The 12,370-nt window shown below is 43.4% G+C and overlaps 1 protein-coding gene across 1 annotated transcript in view; it reads right to left on the reverse strand.

Annotated features, from left to right (window-relative positions):
• The window catches only part of LOC104168704 (calcium/calmodulin-dependent protein kinase type 1D), a gene marked incomplete at its 5' end in the record, with an annotated part of 41,209 nt that overhangs the window by 3,725 nt on the left and 25,114 nt on the right, over positions 1 to 12,370 (reverse strand). The window contains 3 exons of the mRNA XM_009709379.1: positions 263 to 401; positions 984 to 1,071; positions 11,752 to 11,830. Coding sequence (XP_009707681.1) covers positions 263 to 401; positions 984 to 1,071; positions 11,752 to 11,830 — 306 coding nt within the window. The remainder of the gene's footprint in view (positions 1 to 262; positions 402 to 983; positions 1,072 to 11,751; positions 11,831 to 12,370) is intronic.

The raw sequence follows: 12,370 nt of genomic DNA on the forward strand, positions 1-12,370 counted from the left end.
GTGTTTTTCTCTCAAAAATGCACTGAGCTAAAAACTACTTTTTTTTAAGCACCTAAACTTTTCCAATTGAATTTTTATTTTTTTGACCAGCTAAAAATGAAGGCCTCGATCCCTTTTCAATCCTTATTTTAAACGCGTGCTTCCACAAATCTGAACCTACTGGCAGCGAGGACTGCAGCCTGGGGATCAAGGAAAAAATGGGGATTCCATGAATTTTCTGGGCTGCCACAGTGGGAGCTTTCCCGGGATGTCGGCTACTCACAATCTTTCCGCGTGGTTGCATCGGGAAGCGGTGCGGCGAGGCTGAGGGTGCTCGACACGCTGGCACTCGCGCTGTCCAAGCTGCTGCCGAGGTGTAACCGTCTCATGTGTCGCACAACCGCTGTGGCATTAAACGCTTGCTGGAGCAAAAAAAAAAAAAAGAAAGAAAGAAAAAATAAAAAAATGGGAGTTGGAAGGGTTACTTCTGCTCCTCTCCTAGCTGCTCAGAATTGTCAGAAGTGAATGAGTCCATCATCTTTCAAGCTTTCCTGATTTCTAGTTTCTAAGCTACAAACAGGAATACCAAACCATACGCATTTCTGCCCTGGTCCTGCTCCCCGTTGTTCCTTCTAGCACTCAGTTGGGATGCGGCAAACTACAAGGAAAGTCATATTTGACACATCCTTCCAGGCACCAACACAAAGGGTGTCCGCTTTGCTTCGTGTCCCCCCCGTGGTGCTGACCCCAGCTCCACATATTACCATGGGTGCTTTAGCTATGAGCAGCCCCAGCCCCATCTCTCATGCTCACTATGTTTATATACTTGGTTAGTAGCATCCCCTATAAAAGGCCCTGCAGGGCATGTAGCCTAAGTCCAGACCAACTATTTTTACCAAAATTTTGGACCACAAAAGCACTAACATGCTGAATGGGTAGCCATATGGCCACCGCATTAGCAGAGTTACGTGTCAAAGCATCATCCCTGAGGACAGGTCACTTACTCTCCATTTGCTTTTTGCGAAGTTCTTCCGGATCTGAGCGCTGACTGACTCATGGATGTTTTTGTTGAGTGCTGTATCACCAGCAATCCTGAAATGGACAGATAAGACAAGTTTTAAGCGATCTTTTGCTCTCCTTGAATAATCTTTCTTCTTCTCCTCAACAGAGAAGGCTGGTCCAAGGTGTGGTTGCTCCTGCAGTGATGATGATTTCATTCACACAAAGGTTCAAACTTCCCACCGCTGTCTCTGCTGGCAGCAGTGGTGGAAAATCTGGGGCAATAAAAGCAAGAGTAGATAAGGCTTGTAGTCTGGCAGCTACAAAGAGGTACGACCTTATTTTGTTGGTGCGCGGCTGTTTTCTATCACCATTACAGCCCTAGATTAAAACATTCTACCTTCTTTTTTTTCCTTTACATCTAAAGATTTAACATCAACAGGCTGAGACTACTTTTAGCCTCAGCCACACAGCAGCTTCCAGACCCACTCCAACCTGTCTGATTTCTGTTTGCACTGGAGATTTTCCTGCCACCCTGCAACGTACATAGCCATTCAGCATGATTAATGTAGATTTACAGTAAAGCAGATACATGGACTCTAACTAAAGCGACACAGGCTGCACAAATAGCTTACGCTGAACAACACTCAACCTAAAAACTTGACTGACCTTGCGCAGTTTCTTTAACAGACAAAGACACATTCAAATCTTCACTAAACATAATTATTTCAAGGGAATCTTACTGATTCACTTAACTTCTCGAGGCGTGAGATCTGTCAGAAGAGTAGGCACCATCGTAAACTGATGTTGGGCCATGTGCTGGGGTAATTAGTGCTATCTAATGCAGGTGATGCCAGGAAGCAAAGATTGTCTGCTCTGCTGTACGTGGTGTTTTCAGAAATAAAATTTTAGCCACAGTGTAGAAAACCAATGTCCACTAGCAATAAAAAATTATAAGAAATTGAAAAATCCAGGCCTAGAGCCTCTTGGTCTGGGGACCTGCAACAGAATAATCACAGGGTCTGGGGTTCTCAGAAGTCATCTAGTCCTTCCCTCGACCCCACCTCTGTCAAAATAATTTTGACAGATATTTAGCTAACCAGTCCTTAAAGATCTCCAAAAGATGGAGACTCCTCAGGCAACCTCTTCCAGTGCCCCACTATCTCCCAGAAGACACGGAAAATAGTTTATTCCCTTTGTGTTTGAAGCATCCTTTCACATATTTGGAGACTGTTATCATGTCTTTTCTCTGTCTTCTCTTCTCTAGACTAAACAAACTGATTCTTTCACTGTTTCTTCATAACTCATATTTTCTAATCCTCTGATCTAGTGAGCTTCTCTGGACTTTCTCCAACTAGTCCACAACTTCTTTAGAGGCTGGTACCCGAACTGTTTGCTGTTTTCCAACTAAGGCAGCAGAATGGCAACATTGCTTTGTGTTTCTTAAAAGATGAAACTCTGCTTGCATACCCCAGCCTGCAGTTTCCATTTATGTGTCCCATGAATTGAAGACATTTCTTTTATTTTGCCCAGATCATTCCAAACCCTGTTCTTCAAAGGACATGCAGTTTTTTCTACCTTCATGTCAATGGCACTTCTAAGCACTGCTATCTGGGACCAATCTTCTCCAAATTGTTCCCCTCCTTGCTGCTGGCAACACTCACCCAGGATGTCAGAGAGATGAGAGGAACTACTTACTCTTGGGAGGAAGGTGAGGGACTAAATCCCCATCTACCAGGAATGGAGAACCACCAATCATGTCCTGTTGGAGCTGAGCTAATCTATATTGAGTTACTCAAGAGCACTGGAGCCAGCAGGATTGTGGGCAGGAAGGAGCAGGGTTCCCATTCAGGGTAGCCCACTTCCATCTGAGAAGGACACTTGACTGACCACCACCACCACATAACCTCTATCTCAAGTAACCGGAAGAACTGGTACCATGAGGAAAGCATGGCTCCCAAATGGCACCTGAGATCCTCTCTTGGGTCCCCATGCTGTTGATGGAGAAAGGGAGGTGTTTGACTGAGAACTGGAAGATCTTCAGGTCTTTCTCTGAAGAGGATTCCTTCTGATCACCTCTCCCACTGACAGAGACACAAGTTGGTCTGCATTTCCCACTGGGGCCACGTGGCTAAAAGCTTGGTGAGGCAGTATCTAGGCTAAGCATCATGTTCACTGTTCCATCCTCTATCCCTCCCAGGGAATATTGCCAGGCCCAGCACAGACCCTGACGGATCCCACGCAGTATATACTCCCAGATGGATACAAAGCCCAGTTGGCCTTGCACCCACCATAACAGTGCATTTTCTGTATTTCTCTAGTATGAAATCATCACATGAAGCAGCTCCTACAGCTTTACCACAGCCGCACCTACATGACCCAAACGTCATGACACAGAGTGTCCCTGACTGCCTCCAGGTCACTTCCATGAAGAGCTGACCAGAAATCTGAGAAGACTGTGTTGCCTGCCCTGCACAGCTCGTTAGCTTGTGCAGAGCTCGTTAGGTGCACAAGTGTGTGCAGATTTGTGTCCGCTCTTCTTGCACACCGCTCAGCCTCTTGGTGCAGACGGGCCCTAGCAGAGTTTCCCGGTGGGAACGCAAACTGCTAGTGAGTCACTCCAAAGTGTCATGAGCACTCTACTCTGTCCAAGAACACCTCCTCGGTGAAGGCAGTTGCCCTCAACACGTACCAACTGGGAGCACTGGTCATCACACTACACATCTGCAGAAGAAAACCAAACCGAACTCTTAATATGTGGACAGCTACAAGCCCACGTATCCTTTCAGCAACTGATAAAAAAAGACCAAGCTGCAAAGAGAAAATTTACTTGCATTTGCGAAGAACATTTTTCCTCCAAAGTTAATGAAGCATTTGGCTTTATTAACAAGTTTGTTAACGTGCTATATAAGCATAGAGCACGTTTCCCACTTGTCAAATTTTATTTTGGAAACATGGACAGAACAAGTTCTTGGGGTATGATACCCTTGCCAGCTCTTCCAGGAGTCTCCACAAGGACTTGCAAATGCATTTTTGCTATATGAACCTTTTCCTTGGGCGTGTAGCTCAAATGCAGGCTATTTTTTTTTTTTGAGTTTAGGGATAATTTTCTGAAATGCTGGTGGTTTCTATAAGAAACTGCTGTTTCCAGTATAGTTCACAAACTGTCTTCTACCACCACTGACTCTACGTTCACTATGTAATTCTTGTAATTCCAGAAAAAAAGTCTTGGTATTTGGGTGTTTCCCACATAGGCAGAATTATACTTGTTTACTCCACAAGGGGATGGACAGACACCCTGTGAAGGCCTCAGATGCCACAGTGGTGGGCACCATCCTACATCTAAGGTCTCTTCGGCAGCATTAGCACCTTGCAGATGCTAGTTTTTAATCAGAGTAAAATAACCGCAGTGCTGGGGCTAATTTAGCACAGTAGGATCTGTTCAAACATGTGCTGGTATGCTGAACAGTGTGGCTCAAAACACAGCCCTGGCTGCCAAAGGTATGGGATCATTCTCCAAGCTGCCTCTGAAGAACTATCCTGTTAATGGCGCAATGCCGTAACATGAGGACTGTGCTTTTAGACTGTATTTTGCACTTGGAGGATCTCGAAACTTTTATAAAATACTTGCGGTGTTTGCGTGTTTGCAGTATAGTTTTACTTCTAGGAAAACAAGGGAAATGTTGCCATCCATTCACTGTTGGTGTTTTGCTGGAGATGTGCTGGTTTAAGGACACATGCAAGAGAGGTGGAGGTGAGGAGGCAGAAGTCATTTCTTTTATACAATCAACTGGTAGAGTTTGAAAAATGAGATAGGCTTTTGGGCATGCAAGCCTACCCTGAGGTGGGTATCATAAGCATCATCACATCTATACTGAATGTATTTAATCACAGACTTTAGGTCCCATGCCGAGAAGATAATGCATGAAAATTAATAAAGATACTGGGTTTAGAGCATATTATAATAACTCTTCCACCTTTCCCTAACTCTCCAAGTCCACAGGCTATAAACCATCTTGCTTTTCCTTTTAGGACAAAAATACCTTAGCATCTTTCTTTCTTCCTCCCTCCCCAACATACCCTTCTCCTACAGGAATTGGCTCCATTTTCCCTGAGAAACAGTCATCTTCTGTCTCAGAGATGATCCAGCTGATGCAGATCTAGTCAAACCCTGAGCAGTAGGTCTTGGCTTTGCAGTTAACTTTGAAGTTAACTATGTCAGCACTGAAGTTTGTTTTTGCCATCTATATCAGTTGGCCCGGTAAAAGACATTACTTCTACCTACCCCACACATATACAAAACTAAAATGAAACAAAACAGAATAATGCATGATCTGTTATTGTGTTGAGCATCATCCAGAACTGGGCATGGACTGATTAACCTAACTGGAACCTGGCTTTTCTCTTGAAGTCCCCATTATTGCACCATCTGGAAGCAGCTACATCCTAACAACAGTTTGGGGAACTTCGCGTTGAAGTTGGTCTTACATCCAGTTGTAAATATGTTAAGTGTCTCAACACACAGACTTGGATACCAAGGGCTACCGTCTGACAACTCTCCATCACAAATACTTCTACTGAAGATAAGAAGGGTATTTCTCATTAATAACTATAACAAATCTAGCCCTGCACATGAGAGGAATTTAATCGAATGATCAAATACTGTTTCATAGTATCTAATTTATTTTAGCTCTCTATCTGGGTTCAAAGCTATCACAACAATTTATCTGGCCATACCACTTCGAAGCGTTGAGAGGAACCTCCAACAAAGACAAAACCAGTAAATTTCCTTTTGGACAGTTCTTTGTTAGCATACTGCAAGCATATGTCTCTTGCATCCTCCCTGCCCACGACGGCAGGCAGAGACTTTCATCTACCGTTATTTTCTGAACCTTCATACTGAAGGCAGCCAACTCAAACGCTGTGCTGGCCAAACAGTGCTTGGAAATACTCTTGAGTATGATGACAGGAAACATGGAGTTAGCTGTAATGGATAATGCTGAAGGATCATAACTCTTCTGTACATACACACACACATATATACACACACATACACACATGCGTGCGTATAAATATACACATGCACATAATCTATCAATGATGCTCCAAAATAAATAGAGTGCAGGGACGAACTCGATAAGAGTTTGATTTAATGTTGTAAACATCAGCAGTTCCCTTCAGGATGCCCTTTTCACACTTCAAACAACATTGTCTGAGAACTGAGCTCTTTGTAAACCATGTCCTTTCCCTGGGTGGAAATTATTATCTGGCTTGTGCTCTCTGGCACATAATAAACACTCAGGGTCATGGTCGCAATTTGAAGAGGCTCGATCCTTGCCAAAGCTTTGCGAATCTTTGGCGTAGGGGGGGAGGGAGATTGGCACATCCCAAGTATCCGCTCTCCCTCTGCACAAGCAGTGGGGAAAGGCAAGGGCCACACTGGTACCCGCAGACACAGGTGTCTAATTTAGGTGCCACAACCTACTTCTCCACTATACAGTCTATACAGGGAGGCGATACGTACGTCATCCTTTAGTTTTGATGTCCCAAGTTGCCTTCAATGCCATAATTGGCTTCAGCACACAGCTCTAAATCCTGTTTAAGGTCACTTGGGTAATGCGTGACAGAGCAAATAAATTCACGTCACGCCTTCTGATTCCTATACTAGCTTCTCAACTGTTGGACCTTCTCCTCGCCCTCCAAGGGCTGTTTTCTTTCCCTCTGACCCGAGACTGGAGGCTGAGTCTGGGGCTGCAGGGCCCAGCTTGACCCGATGGGGACCAACTGTTGGACCTTCTCCTCGCTCTCCACAGGCTGTTTTCTTTCCCTCTGACCCGAGCCTGGAGGCTAAATCTGGGGTTGCAGGGCCCAGCTTGACCCGATGGGGAGTACAGTGTGATCCTACGGCTGGAAAAAACAGATCCCCGGGTTTCTGCTGCTTGCCCTTAAACGCTGCAGTCTGAGCGACTGCTCTAAACAGGATGTGGGTTCTAACATGGCAATATATTTAATAAACTTAATTGCTGTCATTAATATGAGCTAGGGAAACATTAAAATGTATCAAGCTGCAGGAAAATTACTCCACTCTTTTGTTACCTTCATTTTCCACGTCCTTTTTGGAAAGTCACAGCAAAACAACAAAGCAGCACATTGCACGTTTGCAACACACCATAAACAGTGCATTTATTTTTACACTGTTAAATAAATAACTTTTCCAATGGAAAGCATAAGTCACCTGTATATTAAACTGGAGAAATCTGTATAAACAGACAGATTATACAGGCTGGGGTGTAATCACTATACCAACAAGTCTTACATATTGTACTGTTTCAGCTACCATACTTCACTACAACTATTAACCTCCTTTTCTGCCAACTCCGAGTTTAACATACCGTCCCCCTGCCAAGGCCATTTGATTATAAATAGCAAAACATCACGTAAATGCAGGCATGTGGGGAGCAGATACAGCACAGAAAAGTGGGCCATTGGGAAGAAGTATTTACTTTTTTTAGGGTCTGATCCTGTACAAACATTTAGTCATGTGAATAGCTGGCTATTCTAGAGCAGTTTCCCGAAATTCAAAGAGATTATTACCTTAAAGGCACAAATGTAATATCTTGCAAGATTCAGTTCTTGCAAGTCTTGTTTGAAAGTTTTTAATAAAAACATGGTAATTAAAAGAAGAGGTATATTTTTGAATCAGTTTGTTCTTCGCAAATGTTTCATGTTTAAACAACAAAATCTCACGGCCAGGTAGCCATCTCATGCACAGTTGATTATTTTTATCACAATCAGATTATGTGTTAAGTACTCATTATTTGATAGATTTCTTCCTAATTTGTGGCTGATCCCAGTGATCTGATACTGCAGGGGCAGATTTCACAGAAGGAAGAAAAAGGGAAAGCTGGAAACTGTCACTATGTGGAGCCACTTCATTGTAAATATTAATTATCTACCATTTGCACAGCACAAGCATCTGTCACAGACTTGGGCAGGTGTTCTGTGTTCCGCTGGTCAGACAAGGAGAGAAACCCCAACTCTCACTGAAGCCAGTGGCAAAACTCCCATTAACCTCAGCAGAATGAGGATTTCACTTCATGCGAAGTCTAAGGTTCAAAGATGCTTCTCCAGTTACATTGCTCTACAGAACCAGTTGTGCAGACAAAAAAAATACCTTTTAAGAGATGCCATTAAGGGCTACTTGAAGTGTAAGCACTTTGCAAGAGCATATCGTATATGGGACTGCTTGAAGTCTGCTCTGACCCTCTCTTCCCACTCAGCCAGTAGTCTTACGTACCTCATTATTTTTGATCACACACAGAGAAGACAAGGCTATGTAGGCACTGTGGAAGGTGATGTTGCTAATGGGGATGTATGCTGCAAAACATATGTTCATGTGAAAAGGTGGTATGGGATGCTCCCATTACAGAAGATGTGGTACCCTCTCTCTGTTGGCTGAACACGTGCACCCTCATCTCTGACTGCTGCAGCACTGAATGCGATCACAAGAGAGAACTCAAACATGAAATTGTTGGAAACTTAAATATACCCAGGCTGAGGGAAGGACACAGCTGACCATTGAGAGGAAGCACAGAGCTCTCCTCCTCCTCCTCCACCTAAGAGGCCTTCCCTTCCTTCAAAGGGGACGGGAAGATGCTGTTGCAAGAGATATAACGGCTAGAACGAGAAAAGAAGCAGTAAAACCCTCATTATTTCCTGGCATAAGCAATCTGGGTGGAAAATGCTTCTTGAGCAATGGTTTGGCAAAAGGAGATCCTATTACTAACTCTGAAATAACAGATAATATCCGTGTGAGTAGTCTTGATTATCCAAAAAGGCATTTAACACTACAGGATCCAAACCCTCCAAAAAAAATCACAGCACCACTCTCCATAGAGAGGTCCGTAACTGCAACATTTATGTTACAGGACGCTTTTCAGAGCAAGGGGGAATGAGACATCAAGTTTTGCTCAAGACCACACTGGGGAGGACAGAGACAGATCTGAAGCCATATCTTCATAAACCTTGCTGTTACTGTGCAACTGTCCTGTAATTCACTGGCACATACTGCTTTTATGTTGAAGGGAGGTGGATTTGGGATGTGAGGTGGAAACAGGATGAATATTTTAAGCCTCCCTACCGCGGTCTCATTTGTATGCCTGACATTTCAAAGGCTGACCCTGAGCCGCACTTTACTTGACTGGAGGTAGCCGTGCAAATGAACCACTGCCTTGAAAAGTCAGCCTGGCAGAAGAAGACCCCTTGCCACAGAAATGGGAGAAAACCCTTTTTGGGGGGTTGTTTTTAAGTGGAAGACTGGATTCTGTAGAAGTTACCGAAAATGATGGAGCAGTCTGTGAGTTTCCATTGGCTCCTGGCCATGACATGCAAAAGAAAAAGAAAAAGAAAAAAAAAGAGAACAAAAACACTTTTTATCATTTTGTTCCTTTAGGAGGGCCCAGAAACTGTGTGTGTTACAAGTGCCACGTTTCTTTGTTGCACTCCAGCAACCAACACAGATGTAGCTGGGCCAAGAGCCGGATGCTTACGTTTTGTGTATCTTGGATGTAAGGTTTAGGAAAATCTGCCTCTGAGTTATACAAATGGTCACCTCATTCTCTGCTGGGAGTTACATTCCCATTGTTTATTCTGTATTTCTAGTATTGACTTTTGTAACTTGTTTAATTTCCTGAGGCTCAGGTCAGTATCATTTAGAAATGGTTGCTTTTTTTTTTCCCCCATCTCATGAAAGCTGGATTTTGTTCCCCAAATTTCCTTTTTGTCACACAAACAATGTAGTTATTGATGGGACATTGGAAAAAGGGCAGGCCCAGGTCTTCACTTCCTCTCATCTCTCATTTGTATTGATGCCAGCCACTGATGCAGCTAAAAAACACACACAAAATGTTTCTCATTGTCATTGGCATGGGGGATGAAAGCAAGAACCATGCTTTTCTCAATGGTTTACATTGCCTTCTGTATCCCAAGCCTTTCGTAAAACTTTTTAATTGTAAAGGCTGAGCCTCAGTCTTATCTTTAGCCTAATTTGTAATCACAGCAACACTCTGCAGACATTGGTATATCATTCCCACTATGAAGAAATCAGTGCCATTTCACTGTATTTCTACCACTTGTGTAGTCATAACTTACTGAATGTCTTCATGAGTGCCAAATCATTAATTAGTGATGGGGGTAATTCATCAGCAAACTTTTGAAAGGATTTACTTTCCATCTAGTTCCAGGAATGAAAGCAGTAATGAGATGAGACAAACCAATAAGCGTCAGAGAAAAAAGCATAAACCTCTTGAAGACAAACTTTAGTATTTGTTCTAGAGATACAAGCATTAGGCTTTACTCTGTTTTGAAATTTAATTCAATTTTAAGCTGGCTACCAAGTTCTGTCCCTTCATGGCTGAAAAGGTTGAGGAGTGTGTCCAAAACCCACATCTGCTGAGGAGGAAGAGATGACAAGAGCCCCGCTGATAGAGCTCCCCAGCCTCAGATGGGTGCAGACTCCGTCCTCCAAATGAATGTCTCCTAATCGCAGCAGAAAGCAGTGCTACCTTAAAACTCGCCGACAACTTCTATGCCTGTGCTTTTCTTACCATGTGTTTTATACTCAACTACTCTACTCGAGGCTGATCCCTGGGCTCAAATTGCATCACCAGGACAGTTTTGTGGACCATCAAGCTGTTGAGCTGGTTATGACACTGGCCCAGTTGCTTTTCTGAGGGGCTATGGACACTAAGGAAAACCTTCTGTTTCCCTGCAAACGCACAGCCTAATGCTCTTAACCAGCCAGTGCTCCAGAAATTGCAAAAGGAAATGGTATTTGTGGTAATTGTGATAGCATAAAAACGCAGTCTAATGCACACCCAGGGTGAAAATGTCATGCCATTGATTCCTCTCTGTGGCAGCTGTTATAACAACCAAAATAATACCTCACTTCATATATAATGATCCCTGCCCTAAAAGACTTACATCCAGAGCCCATTTACTAGTACAGCTGGTAGTGTGGTGATGCTTAGTCCCTCAGGGTTGGTCAAAAGTACATGAGCCACTTTTGTTTCAGCTACATAATCCTTGGGTAACGTTCATGAAGTCATCCATGTGCAAAGGTATCATCTAATTTAAAGCACTTAACAGAGGTCTAAATTACAAATACAGTCAGACCAGGTACTTTTCTGTAGTCACTGCAGAGAGATAGCGTTGCTGTAGCCAATTCAGACTCGGCTTATCGCTCCTTAGGGTTTCCTATCTCTTCCATTCAACAAGAGAGGATAAACAGCATGTGAAACTGGCTCCTTACCACGAGCAGGAGGTGGACTATCATCTGTGAAGCACAGATGAGGACTTCGTACTTCATGAGATGCTCTTAAGTGCTCTGATATTGGTTTGGCAAGGACCTCATGAGCAGGTTGGTATCCAGATTTCTGCATACCTACAGAATTTGACCTTTTTGCCCCAAAATATGATTTCTGGGTTCGATTATTTTGGCATATACCACTGCTGCACTACAGTCAACATAACATGCATAATTCGGCATTTCACTGAATCCTTACACAAACACTCAACAGGGTGGTGAATGAGATTAAAGTCCACCATGGTTTTACAGGAAAATCTGGAGGACAAAGGCAAGAATTGTAAGAATTAAAGCACAGAGTTATTTCGTAGAGGTTGGTATACTACGTGACAGAAAACCCACTTCCATCCATGAAGGTAAAATGGTGCTCTCTGTCCTGGGGGTTTCACACAGCACTGATTGTTGCTTACCAAGGGTGCCGTGCTGCTTGCTCACAGGTGTATCTTTTATTAGGGTCCTTCTCCATCAAATTCCGAATAAAGTCTTTAGCTGTAAAAAAAAAAGAAGAAAGAATTATTTAAAGCAATAGGGTTGATACCCAGTTCTACTGCCAGATGATCAGCCAACAGCATTGATCAGGCTCCCAAGTGCAGTCTGGCCACAGCACCAGAAGATGGTCATTTGTCATTTATCAGTATAGATACAACCAAAGTGACTTAGACCAAATCCAACTTATTTAGTGGGGCAGATAAAACCTGAAGGCATCTAGTCCTGCAGGTATATTTAGGAGTCAGCAGCGTACAAGCCTGTGAGCTCCTGGCTCCCTGGTCAGCCAAGTGTCTCCGACCATCTTAGTGGTCTGAATATGGCTGCGTCTGTTGGAGATGCTGGTAAACTGAGTGGGAAAGGCAAGGAGGAGGTCAGATGCCACAGTAAGAGGAACTTCTTATTGCTCAGTCCAAGCAATCGCACACATGGGCAGCTGTGAAGACATGTTGTGTATTTAAAAACAAGTGACTGAGGAAAATGGACTCCCTTGAGCATGAGGTAGTGTGTTTTTAATCAACACTATAATGGAAGGAAGGGAGA

This window comes from Cariama cristata, unplaced genomic scaffold, assembly GCF_000690535.1.
Source record: "Cariama cristata isolate BGI_N322 unplaced genomic scaffold, ASM69053v1 scaffold9061, whole genome shotgun sequence".
In the NCBI taxonomy this organism is placed as follows: Eukaryota; Metazoa; Chordata; class Aves; order Cariamiformes; family Cariamidae; genus Cariama; species Cariama cristata.